At 32.2% G+C, this 12,327-nt stretch overlaps 2 protein-coding genes across 13 annotated transcripts; both read left to right on the plus strand.

Moving 5' to 3' along the window:
* The first annotated feature begins 3,250 nt into the window (after positions 1–3,250).
* LOC110695710 (mRNA turnover protein 4 homolog) lies at positions 3,251–9,416 on the plus strand. Of its 12 annotated transcripts, none has more exons than XR_002506179.1 (6): positions 3,515–4,455; positions 6,043–6,658; positions 6,751–6,823; positions 7,678–7,768; positions 8,167–8,227; positions 9,059–9,416. XR_002506179.1 is itself a non-coding variant. In XM_021872936.1 (6 exons), the coding sequence occupies exons 2-6, from the start codon at positions 4,421–4,423 to the stop codon at positions 9,068–9,070; spliced, it is 258 nt and encodes an 85-aa protein (XP_021728628.1). In that variant the 5' UTR covers positions 3,653–4,118; positions 4,244–4,420; the 3' UTR covers positions 9,071–9,416. The 12 variants fall into 12 exon arrangements, 3 of the variants coding, with proteins under 3 accessions (XP_021728629.1, XP_021728628.1, XP_021728627.1); XM_021872936.1 differs by lacking the exons at positions 6,043–6,658; positions 6,751–6,823 and adding an exon at positions 7,860–7,918 and having other exon boundaries at positions 3,653–4,118; positions 4,244–4,455; XR_002506178.1 differs by adding an exon at positions 5,371–5,698 and having other exon boundaries at positions 3,251–4,455; positions 6,043–7,768.
* Positions 9,417–11,399: 1,983 nt separating this feature from the next.
* Positions 11,400–12,140, plus strand: LOC110695712 (40S ribosomal protein S17-like). The gene has a single exon (XM_021872939.1). The coding sequence runs from the start codon at positions 11,518–11,520 to the stop codon at positions 11,950–11,952; it is 435 nt and encodes a 144-aa protein (XP_021728631.1). The 5' UTR covers positions 11,400–11,517; the 3' UTR covers positions 11,953–12,140.
* Positions 12,141–12,327: the final 187 nt, after the last annotated feature.

Here is a 12,327-nt window from a genome sequence, read left to right on the forward strand (position 1 = left end):
TGTTATCGGCCTGTTTTCCATATTAAATATTTCCCCATACACAAATCACTTCTAGCAAGCATTAAATACATCACTAATGAAATTGCTAGCTATAAAATTCAACTAAATGTAGCTAGCTAGTATTATTTGAACGACAGATCATATATATCATCTTGGCATCACTTTCATTATCGTGGGAGGCTGTCAAGTTGTATGTGCAAGTGCAATGCAACTAATGGGTGGATCGATCTATCATTAATGTAATTGTGATAGCACCGCAACTATATATGTTTGTGTAGCATATATTCATGATTTCAACCTAGCTAATGACAGCTATATATCCTTCATTGAATTATTAAAGACAAGACTTTTAATTGCACCCTTTTAACTACATTCATGAAAACATTTCATACTAGCATAATCTAAATCAAATATATACGGCTTAAATAAGTTTAATATACTCTTATCTCATCTACCAATGGTACTAATTTAACCAAGTTATTGCTTATTAGTAAATGTCTCAATGACCATCTGAATCTACCCTTTTATTTTCAGAGCTCTGCTCTACCAATAATTACATGTACTAGATGTAAGTCCGTGCGATGCACGTTTCTAATAAATTATTTTATTTTATTTAAAATTTTGTATATTTATGAAGATCATTCATTAAATATATGGATAAATTTCTAATATCGTAAGATAAATTTTTAATTTTAACACTAAAGTTATCTTTTGTTGTTTTATTAATTTTATGTGACGCTTGAATTTAAAAATCTCAAACCTTATTCACTAATTTTGCTTATGTGACAATTTAAATTTTTAATTCATAAAATAAATGACAAATCTAGTTTCTTTATTGATCAGAATAAGTCTTTTGGCTATGTGTTTATTTAGGGCGTGTTCGGCAAAATATAGCAGTGAAGATAGCTGTAGCTGTGGAGGTAGCTGTTATGTCAACAAGATGTTAGTTGTGAAGATAAATAATTTAGATATGAGTGTTCGGTAAAGTAGTGGTTGACTAGATGTTACATATAAAAATCAATATTTTATTTTTAAAACTATAGATTAAATTTTCAACAGCTACTTGAAAAGCTACCTCTAATTTCAAAAGCTAATTTTTCTAACTTTTCACAAAAGCTACCTCCACCACTAAAAACTACCCTAACCACTACTTTGCCAAACACTCACATTTTTTTGTTAAGTAGTGATTTGACTTGGTCAAACCACTAAAAGCTACTCAAAAGCTAACGCCGAACACGTCCTTAATATACTCGTTCTATTTAAAATGGTAGTCTCATTTATAATTGTTTAACTATTAAAAATTATGGGAAATTAGTCGTATGAGATTTAGTTTTATTCGTCTTAGTCTTTTGCCTATGCGTTGATTTAATATACCCGTTCTGTTTAGAATGTTAGTCTCATTTATAATCGTTTAACTATTAAAAATTATGGAAAATTAGTCATATGAGATTTAGTTTTATAATATTTGCTAGGAAAAGATTAAAAATATTTGCGATAAAATATTTGCATCCATATAGATAATTATAAATTTTTTTTGTTTTTTTTATTTTTTTATTTTTAAGAGAAGATAATTATTGGTTTTTTAAAATAATTTAAATTTTAATTATTCTCTAATCGTTGTTTTTACGTATCTGTCAAAATTCTTAAAAATTATTCGTCACTTTTGCTTAAGTGCCGAGTAAATTTTTTAATTCTAAAATAAATTATTAATCTAATTTTTCATTGGACAAAATAATACCTTTTCTTATGTGGCGCGCCAAATGCTCCCGAAAAATGCTACTTTATTTATATATATATATATATATATATATATATATATATATATATATATATATATATATTAGATTGTCGGATCTGTAGTGGGGCCAAGGCGCCAACCACAAAAAGTTTTATAGCTTAAGTATAATTTTAAGGTAATAGTTAACATTATAATGGCTTTGATTTGCTTCAGCGATGATGCGCTTACTTTGGGAATAGAGTGTGTTAATTGTTTCAAAGGTCTTAGGTTTTAGACTTTAAGCTAACTTAGATCCGGCTCACAAGGATCATGACTCACAACAATACTTTCTCTTTACTCAAACAAAAATTATTGTGTGAGTCTAATTCATAAACTTACATGAAATTTTCAATAAAATATACTACCTCTGTTTCATATATTTACAACGATTAGACATTTTTCCTCTCTATTTTATGTCAAATCGTTGCAAATAATATGAAACGGAGGTAGTACCTTAATTTTATAAGTAATTGTTTGTTAACTTATATTCATCTCACCGTGGATTTCTACTTGCACATGCAATAACTTCTCTCTTAATAGATACATTAAAGGTTATTATATATGAAGCACTAAACACTTTATAATGACATTGAAAATAAATCCACTAGAAACGCTAGAATTGAGAGAAAGTCAAGCAATTTAAGCTTTCCAAACATCTCAACTCTTATTAAACTCTTATAAATAGAATCAGAGCTTCATTAGTTGGGTTCATCACACTTTTAACATATATGCATAGGACTAATCCATATACTACGTAAAATTTTATATAACAATACAATTACATTTACCTATTGATAATAAAAATGTCGACAAACTTAGTATATAAATACGAGAAAATTCAATATAAGTTTATCTTCTTAGTTGGTAAACAAATATCAAATGAGAAAAATATAAATATATAACCAACTTTTGTTATATATGGGTCCATAATTATAGATTTATTTCAAGATTGTAATGTTGATTGAACAAAATTGTTGATTTATTTACGACTTTAACTTTTTTTTTTGACAGTACAGGAGACTTCACCACTTATTAAAAACTAAAATGACACACTTATTAAAATATTCAGGGTGAAACAAAATATGATACGGAATACAGGAAAATTATTAAAGAATGATTTTAGATCAAATTAGGGGGGAATGTGGTCAAAATTAGGGCATAACCAAGCCAAAGCATACAAATATGGAATAACATTATTTTTCAAACCAAACTGAACCGTAATTTATGTCTAACCGAACTAAATTAAACTGCATTAAAACGATTTGGTGCGGTGGTGCAGTTTGGTTTGTGGTTTTACATTCCTTTACTTTATTGTTGTAAAATTATTTATTTTTTTAATGTAAAAAATGTTAATTGTAAACTAGACAACTTAAAATGACTTGAAAAAAATCAACATGTTAGTTAAATAAATCGCATATACATCAATTAGATTAATAATTTTTCAAAATGAATATTAAAAAAAAAAAGTTATGTATAAAACGGTTTATTGCAGATTGCGATTTGCGTGCATTGGTTTGGTTTCAATTTTCAAGAAACCTAACCAAACTGCAAAATTGTTGTTTTAAATTTCTATAAACCAAACCGTAAACCAAATTAGTCAAATAAATAAATAAATAAATAAAAACAATACTGAACAGCTTTAGATTTGGGCTTGGTGCGATTGAGATCAAACTCTGGATTTCCCTAAATAAAATACGAAGTATGGAGTATGAGAGTATGAGACAAACAAATACGAGTAGGCATAAAAGGGAGTTTTTTGTTAATTATTGGGCTTGCACTTTGATTCAGCAGCAAACCCCTCGACCCATTCCAAAACCAAAATATAGTATTAAACTAATATTTCATTATTTCCTCTATTCTTTCCTACTTGACATGTTTCACGCTTATCAATGCAAAACTTTTTAACAATCTATTGGGTTCTGTTGGGCTGTTATTGTGGGCTTTTTATTCTTGATGGGCTGTTTTGTTGATGGGTTCTATTTCGCCTCCTCTTTGGGTTTTTGGAGATCAATAATTTATTTATTTACAATTGTCTTGAAGATGGTGTCTGTTAATCAAGTCAAGGATGAAGAAGCAATGAGGTTTTCTCAAAAAAAAAAAAAAAAAAAAAGCAATGAGGTCAGCGTCGGTTTTTTTGTTTCAATTATTAAAAACTAATATTGATTTCTGGTTAAAATTTAAAATTAAATTATTAATGCTAATCTTTACCCCTTTTTCTATAAATATGAGCAACAAAACTACTGTTGCTTATGAACAGTACTCGGGGGGTACTGTACCTTAGGAACAGAGAATTTCCAGTTTCGGCCCTGCAATTAAGTTCTCTGGTGTTTTGGATTTCCCGGTTTTCCTCTCATCCTCTTATTTTGCTTTTCCCTTTTTGATTCAATCATCTAATATCTCCTCTCCTTTTGATTCACTCTCTCTCATCTGAACTTGAATTGTATCGCTTTTTTTGTTTGAATTTAGAGGAAAACAACTGATTTTCAGAATTTAGGAGAAAGTATATGTGATTATGATGCAGCAATTGCTGCCGGTGACATGCGAATATGGATGAACGGAGCGCAAATGGATGTTTTCGAACCGCAGAAGTCGAGGATGAAAGCATTTAGATGAGCTCCACTATTTCCTGTCGATCAAACACTCATGTTGGCTCTCTGGAGGAGATCGAGAAGATGGAGGTACGACAACAAGTTCTTTTTGGCCTTTTTATTAATTGCTTTTGCTTACAAATGATCACTGTGGTGACAATTTGATTTCGGACAAATTTCTCTGTTTGAAGAATTTGATTTTGGTCATCTCATTGATGAATTTTATTTCGGACATCTCAATTTGATTTGATTTGATTTTGGCCTTATAAAGTGATTGTTACCAATTTCATCTTTGCTTACAATTCTTAGTTTCCTTCATTGATTGTTTTCGGACATCTCCCTTTGATTTTGATTTATTTTTCTATAAGTCTAAAAAATTGATTATTTTCCTTCTAATTTCTCTCTTTTTATTTTTTCCCTTTCTTTTTAATTTTTGGTTGAGATGTTATTCTTGTTTTGGATTAATGTAATTATTGTGATTTTGTAGTGTTATGTTGCGATTTTAATTCTGGAATAAGTAAATTATTGTTTTGCAAGATCTTGAATTCTTGCAGTCACCCAACTGGTATCTATGGTCCTGAAGATTGATTTTACTCGTACAATATATTTGTTCTTTTGTCTAATGATTCTAAATGAACTTTGATTAATTGTAACTGATCTGTAGAAGAAAATTTTATAGTTTATTCCGGAGTATATTAGTCAGTTGCTACTGAATCAGCTTCTCGAGTAGGCCTACGAATTCGCCAATTATGAGTTGGGCGCTTTAACCATTCACTTTTTCCTTTGATGATAGCTTGCAGCGGCTTATTTCTGGATTTTTTTTCTTTAGAAGTGAGCTTTACTTTCCTTCTCAATTAGAATTTGGATAAAATTTAAAAAGAATAAGTAGATAAACATTGGTTATGGCTCTTATGAGTAGTTGATTTCAATTGCTGTCATTCTTTGCTTTGAGGTAGTTAATTCGCATGTACTAATAAACTGTACATTTTATTTCCTAAATCAAAGATTGATAGAGGATGAGACTGAGAAAGTCAAAGGCTTTTCAGCAGAGACAACAACATCTATTAGATAAAGACTTATGATCTTGGGACGTCTAGCGAATGAAGAAGATCTCAGTTTGAGACTCTGAATGTAGTAGAGTCGTAAAAAAGAGCTACTTAATGCATACAATGAGAAATCTGTCCTGTCAAGCCCTAAGCACGAGTTTTACTCAGCAAGAAAATTTCATGTTTTCATAACTATAATCTGAGCATTTATATCATATGCTATGAAAAATATGGTTTTCTAATCGCTACAAGTCGTTGGTGGTAGAAGCAAAGTTTAGGAAAAGGGGGTATGTTGTAATCTTTCTTCAATCTCAGTTAATTATTCTGGTTCATACTTATATAAGTTACTCCTGAATTTAAAAAGTTATTTATTAAAGTATTTGTGAATTCAGTCTTTTAGTTGTATGCTTACTACTTTTGTGGCATCTTTCTGCTATCACAATGAGATGTAGTCCCTAAAGACAAGGATTGATAGATGTTTGCATTTCCTTCAGTGAATTCTGCTGAATAAGGATTTGTCACCATGAAAATTGAAAATCTTTTCCCTCCTTTTTATTTTTGACAGCTTGACACTTCTTTTGTTTTCCTAAACTTATTGGTTAACTATTCTATCTCTGTCTGTAATATGCAGGAAAGATAGGAGCTCATAACATCTGAGCTTGTCATGCAACTTCTTTATATATTAAATGAGGAATAGTGGCTGCTTAAAATAGATTAAAGCTCACAAAAACGTTAGATCAGGTAGCTTTCCTCACATTTTTTGTAGCTTTTCTCACAAACCTTGAAATAATTGTAGTTTTACATTACACTGATATTAGAGGGATATGGTGATTATCAGTGACTACTTGCAAAAAAAAAATCAAATTTGTGTTTTTCCTATGTCTTTTCATTGTAGTATTATGTTGGACTATGAAATGAGAGTGATTGCCAGAGACTATCGATCACTAGGCTCTCTGTTCTTTCATTCGTGTGTCAATTTAAGGGTTCTCAAGATATCAGGTATTACCATTGCAAATTTGCAATGAAGGTTAGAAGGGTGCTCAATTTTATATTATTATTTGTAAAAATTTTACCAAACAAATTAGTGACTTAATCTCCTAATTACTCGGCATAATTTTAATTTATCAAGCCTGGGAATCATCTCAGTAGTAATTTATTTGTCTTTGTAATTGTGTTTCTAATTTAAAAATATTTGTTGGTTAATATTGCCTATGTTACTCGGACTAGGGTACCCATGGCCGACACAGGTACGTGTTCAAGTGTCCGACTCAACTATTTTTTGAAAATTTTCTATGATTTCTTGTATAATTGAAACTAACACATTTGAAAATGATCCTAGGATTAATTATGACTCATTTGAGGCTCAGTTCTTAGTGTCCATTGGAGCTCATCGATTTAGTGGTTTTGAATAGGTATTTAATGGACATAAAAGAGATTTTCGTGAAGTTTGATGAATATATATCTATATTAATTGACTTGAATATTTGGTTTTTGAAATTGGGTGGTCATTCTCTTCTTCCCAAATGTCTCATATTAAGCTATATGATGGTGCACCTGATTGCTATGGTTGATTTGTCATGAAGCAGCTTGTAGCCACTGTCACTTTAGATAAAGTATTGATTAGGCTTGCTGGCTTTTTTACAAAGTACCATGTGGTTATTTGGTGAATTAGTGAGTTAATTTACTGAATTAGTGAGTTAGTTATTGATTTATTTACTCATACCAGTTCTCTAATTTGCTTTCAGTTTCTGGGCTGTTTAAGATAATGAAGAAACTGTTTGTTACCTACATTCCCCAATTTCATGTCAAATAATCTTTTTGATTTTTGTCATTTTTTTCCCTTTCTTTTAATTAGTATGTGTTAATCTTTGAAGTTAGATTCTGAAATTGTAGGATTATTGATTTGTTATCTGGGTCATAGTAATTGAGGCTAGACAGAAGGGTGTTAAGGAAAATACTTTAAATTAAGAGATGGGATTTCATTGTCCTAAATCAGAATTGGAGAATATAACACACCATTTTTGGGTCAATCACTGTAATTTAGGTGGTTCTTTGAGTAATATAAATTTGAAAATTTTGTACATAAACGACATAATGACAGCAAACTTGTGGGATTTTTTGTATTACAGCGTGTAGCTAGGTTTCTAAATTTTATTTCATCGAGAATCATATGAAGCAATATTACTTCTAATAGTCATGCATCTTGCTGGTTGTTCTATGTGTTGGTTATGACTTAGTGATCAATTTCTGCCATTCGCAATTTCAGATTCTTTCTTAGATCGAACAAAGTCATGCAGATTGCTTTAGGTCGTTCTGCTTCTGATGAGTTTAAATCTGGTCTTCATAAAATTTCAAAGGTAATGATCTGCTTATTATTTGTCAATTACATTTCTTGGTCAGCTTTTGATCTTGTTTCATTTCTTCTTTGTTTGCTTCCTGTTTTTGCATTTTTTGCGTGGAGAGACCGGTCTTTTCTTTACAGACATGTCAGAGGAAGAGGTCAAAAAGTATGCATGAGAAATTGTTCTTAAGTTGTCTCTGTCATTGTTTATTATTACTTTCGCAATTCATGTATCTATTAGGGCAATGTTGAGGGGACAAGCTGATTTTCTTTCCCTTTTTCGGGTGATAAAAGACAAGATGGAATTCTTGCTTCAATGTTTGCATTGTGTAGTAATTGAAAGTAGTACATGGCTTTCTAAAGTTATTGTGTCAATGCTCCTCTAAATGTTGCTATTTGTGGCTTCATCTGCAGAATATTTGAAGAGTTTGAAGTTTTTGATTTTGCAAGGACGGGATGTCTCGCTACCGAGAAGGTTAGTTTTTATATTGTATAAAGTAACTGTTTCTCAGTCTTAAGATTATTCTGCCAGGACTGCCACATTGCTGGGTTATGTATATGCAAATGATATTATTTTCTTGTTTGGAGAGAAAAAGAATATTTTTGAGGCTAAAAAACTTCTGTGCATCATTCATCATTTATCCTTAAGCTTGGTGGTGTGCCTAAGCAGTGGAGTCTGTCCTCACTGGTCGAAACATTTACTTGCAAACAAGTACATAATTGGTACCTCTTGCTTTACTAATTATTGGTTATGCCTCCCTTGTAGCTCTCTTCAATATTGATGGTGTCTTGAACTTAAGTTGATTCTTTAATTGCCTATTTTATATGCTCCAATTTCTTCTTGTTGATATATGTTCACCAGAAACTTTCCTCATCAGTTCTTAATTTTCATTTTGTGTTTAAATTTTTAATTATTTGTATGATTCTAAGATAGAAGATTTTCATTAATTTGAGACATGAATGCAGCAACTTGCATTTTCTCATGGAGAATTTTATTAGACTTATTAGATCATACCCAAGTTTAGGTTATTTTCCCATTCCCTGTCAGCTGTGGGAACTTAGCTACTTGATGGTATTATCTTTGTCAATATGCTTGTTGGAAACTAGAAAGTGAATTAGTAATCTCGCAGCAAGAAACTTACTGAACTGAATGTAGGGGAGGAAATTCATACGTCAAATCTTTGTTATGCTTCCTTTATTTTTTTAAGTTTAAAATATATAGCTTATTTTGTGCTATTTTCTCACTTCACTATACACCGCTTTAGGTCTTGTGATACCGAATACTTACTGGTTGATTTGCTGTTAGCTTCTAGCCTAAGACGATGAAAATAACGTCAGAGCATTGCACATATGGGGAAAAACAAGAACGTAACCAGGGCAAATAAACATATTCAGCTAGAGAAGACTTGGTAAAAGCTGTAGCTAGAAACAGAAGGGGCGTGACAAAGCAATGCTGCGACAAAGAACTGAACCCAAGAGATCTATTGTAAAATCTTCGAGGCTGCTTGATGTGTTTAGTTTATTGCAGGCTTACTTGTACCTTTTTCTTACATGTGATGTGTTCTTTACCTTTTGTTACATTTTTCTTCACATTTTGTAAAATTTATTCTTGGAGTTTCTTCGCTAAATTTTCTTAGTATTATTTCATGAAGTTATGACTAGCTATTGTTATAGTTACAAACTTACAAATTTTTTTTACAATATTGCTTGGTAACTACAGATTTGAAGTGTTGAAGAAAGACATCAGAATAAAATTCATCTACATTGTATATGTTAACTAAAATAATTTCTAAACATCAAACAAATTACATTGAAATGAGAGGGAATAAATAAGGCTTTTATACTACCTCCGTTACATATTATTTGCAACGAAGAGTGGAGAATAGCTTAAGTGGTTAGAGCTTCCCTCTCGATTTTAGGAGATTATGTGAGCGATTCTCACCCCGCCCTTGTGGCTCTCTAACACCAATATATATATATATATTATATATATATATATATATATATATATATATATATATATATATATATATATATAATATATATATATATATATATATATATATATATATATATATATATTATATATATATATATATATAAATCACGAGTCAATTTCTTAAACTCTGTCAAGCCTTACTTCAATTTTTATAAATTATTATTAAATCAAATCAAATAATATAACAACAATATATTCAATTACTATTATGATCAACTCGCTATAAATGTGCCTCACACATCAAACTTATTCCCAATTACAAAATCATACGAAGATCATATTGCATAAATTAACAAGTAATTATGGCTATATTAATCACTCCTTCACTATTCAATTTTGACTTCCGCCACTTACTTAAAATATGCTTGATAAGTTGATAGCAAATTGTAGTTTCTTTATGAAAATTCAATGTCACTAGCAAGTGGCAATCACGAGAAAATATTGTAACACACACATATGTTGTGATTAAAAATTAGTCTTAAACTTGTCTAACTATAATCAAGGTATTTAAATTCAGTCGAGAAGATACATTGATAACTTGGCGAACCACAAATCTGGATGGATGATAAAAAGTAAAAAAAATCACTCGAGAAACAACACCGATAACAAAGTCAGTCAAGAATATACATTGATAACTTGGGGAACCGTGCGCATCGCGCGCGGGTCCACAACTAGTAGTATAAAAGTTAAAACGGGTCAAGTAAAAAAAACGGAGTAAGTACTAAATAGTGAACTTATTGTGCATGACATGAGACCTAACCTAATAAATGAATAATCATGAGCTACTTGACTCGACTTGAAAGATAAAACCTTCACGGATATGAGTTGAGCAAGGTGTTATTGAGCTAAGCGAGTAGCAAGCACGAGTCAAGTACATGAAAATAATTTTTTAGTCAAGTCGAGCTGAGAACCCCTCAACTCGTGATCGATCAGCATTCCTAGTTTAGATTAAACTCTGACACTCTTAAATGAAAGACAAAGTAAGAGGCAAACAAATAGACATGAAAGGAGGGAGAGAGTGAACTAGGGATGGCAACGGGTCGGACTCGGAGCTGATTATGGTAAATCCGACTCCGACCCGACAGGAAGTCGAAGGCTAGATCCGACTCCGAAAACTGAATCCGACTTCATTATTTGACCTCTGACTCCGATCCGACCCGACTCTGAGTTTTTTTTTTCGTTATTCAATATACTTTGAGAAATTGGGCTATTTGGGCCTTTACAACCCACACCCAATGCCACTATGACCCACACAAAAATCCACTATCTATTGTAGTCGGAGTCGGATAATCCGTCAGAGTCAGACATTTGTCAGAGTCGGATTTTTTTCACAGATTTTTTGTAGGATCTGACTCCGACCCTCCTCCGACTCGGAGTCGAACTCGGATTACTTTATTCTTGGACTCGGAGCGGATTTTTTTCTCAGTTTTTTTGTAGGATCTGACTCCGACCCTCCTCCGACTCGGAGTCGAACTCGGATTACTTTTTTCTTGGACTCGGAGCGGATTTTTTTACCTCGGATCGGGGCGAAGTCGGGTTGGATCCGTACTGGATTGCCATCAGTGAGCATTCCTTATGGGGCATGCACTTTGATTCAGCAACAAACCCCTCGGCCCATTGTAAAACCAAAACACTAAAACCCTAATTTTCTCCCCTCCTTCATTTCTCACTCTCAGCAGCAGCAGCAGTTTTCTCTCTCCTTCATCTTCTTCCTCTCGATCTCATTCATTTCCTGCAATTTTCTCTCTCCTAAACCCAGCACAACCATGGGTCGAGTTCGCACAAAAACAGTGAAGAAATCCTCACGCAATGTCATCGAGAAGTACTACTCAAAGATGACCTTGGATTTCCACACCAACAAGAAGGTTCTCGAAGAAGTCGCCATCATCCCATCAAAGAGACTGCGCAACAAGATCGCTGGGTTCTCCACCCACCTCATGAAGCGAATTCAGAAGGGCCCAGTTCGTGGGATCTCGCTGAAATTGCAGGAGGAAGAGAGAGAAAGGCGTATGGATTTCGTTCCTGATGAATCCGCCATTAAAACTGATGTTATTGAGGTTGATAAGGAAACCATTGATATGTTGGCTTCTCTTGGTATGTCTGATTTGCCTGGTGTTGTTCAAATGGCTGCTGATCCTGTTCCTGTTCTTCCTGCTGCTGCTGGGTTTGGACGTGGTGCTGCTGGTTCCAGAAGGTACTAATCAATTGGATTTAGGGTTTAAGATTTTAATTTTTTCTTCTTTTAATTTTGCGAGTAATGGATTTAGTAATAGGTAAGTTTTGGGCATATTTTGGTGATGGAATGATGTCGTATTTTGAGGATTTTTCTCTATGATATGAATTTTTATTATCGGTTAATATATATATGAAGGAATTATGTCTTGTTGTTTGTCTTTTCTCTTAATTTTATGTTTATGTTTATGTTGATTGATTGAACAATGTGGTATTGATTTTGTGATTGGTTATCTGAATTGGTTGAATTAGTTTTCTGTGAGTTGAGAAATGGGTAAATTATGGGGTTGTTTAGAGAAAGTATATTCTATTATTGTTTCAAATGTTTAGTGTGTTGATTAAGA

The sequence above is a fragment of the Chenopodium quinoa genome, unplaced genomic scaffold, assembly GCF_001683475.1.
Source record: "Chenopodium quinoa cultivar QQ74 unplaced genomic scaffold, ASM168347v1, whole genome shotgun sequence".
Classification (NCBI taxonomy): Eukaryota; Viridiplantae; Streptophyta; class Magnoliopsida; order Caryophyllales; family Amaranthaceae; genus Chenopodium; species Chenopodium quinoa.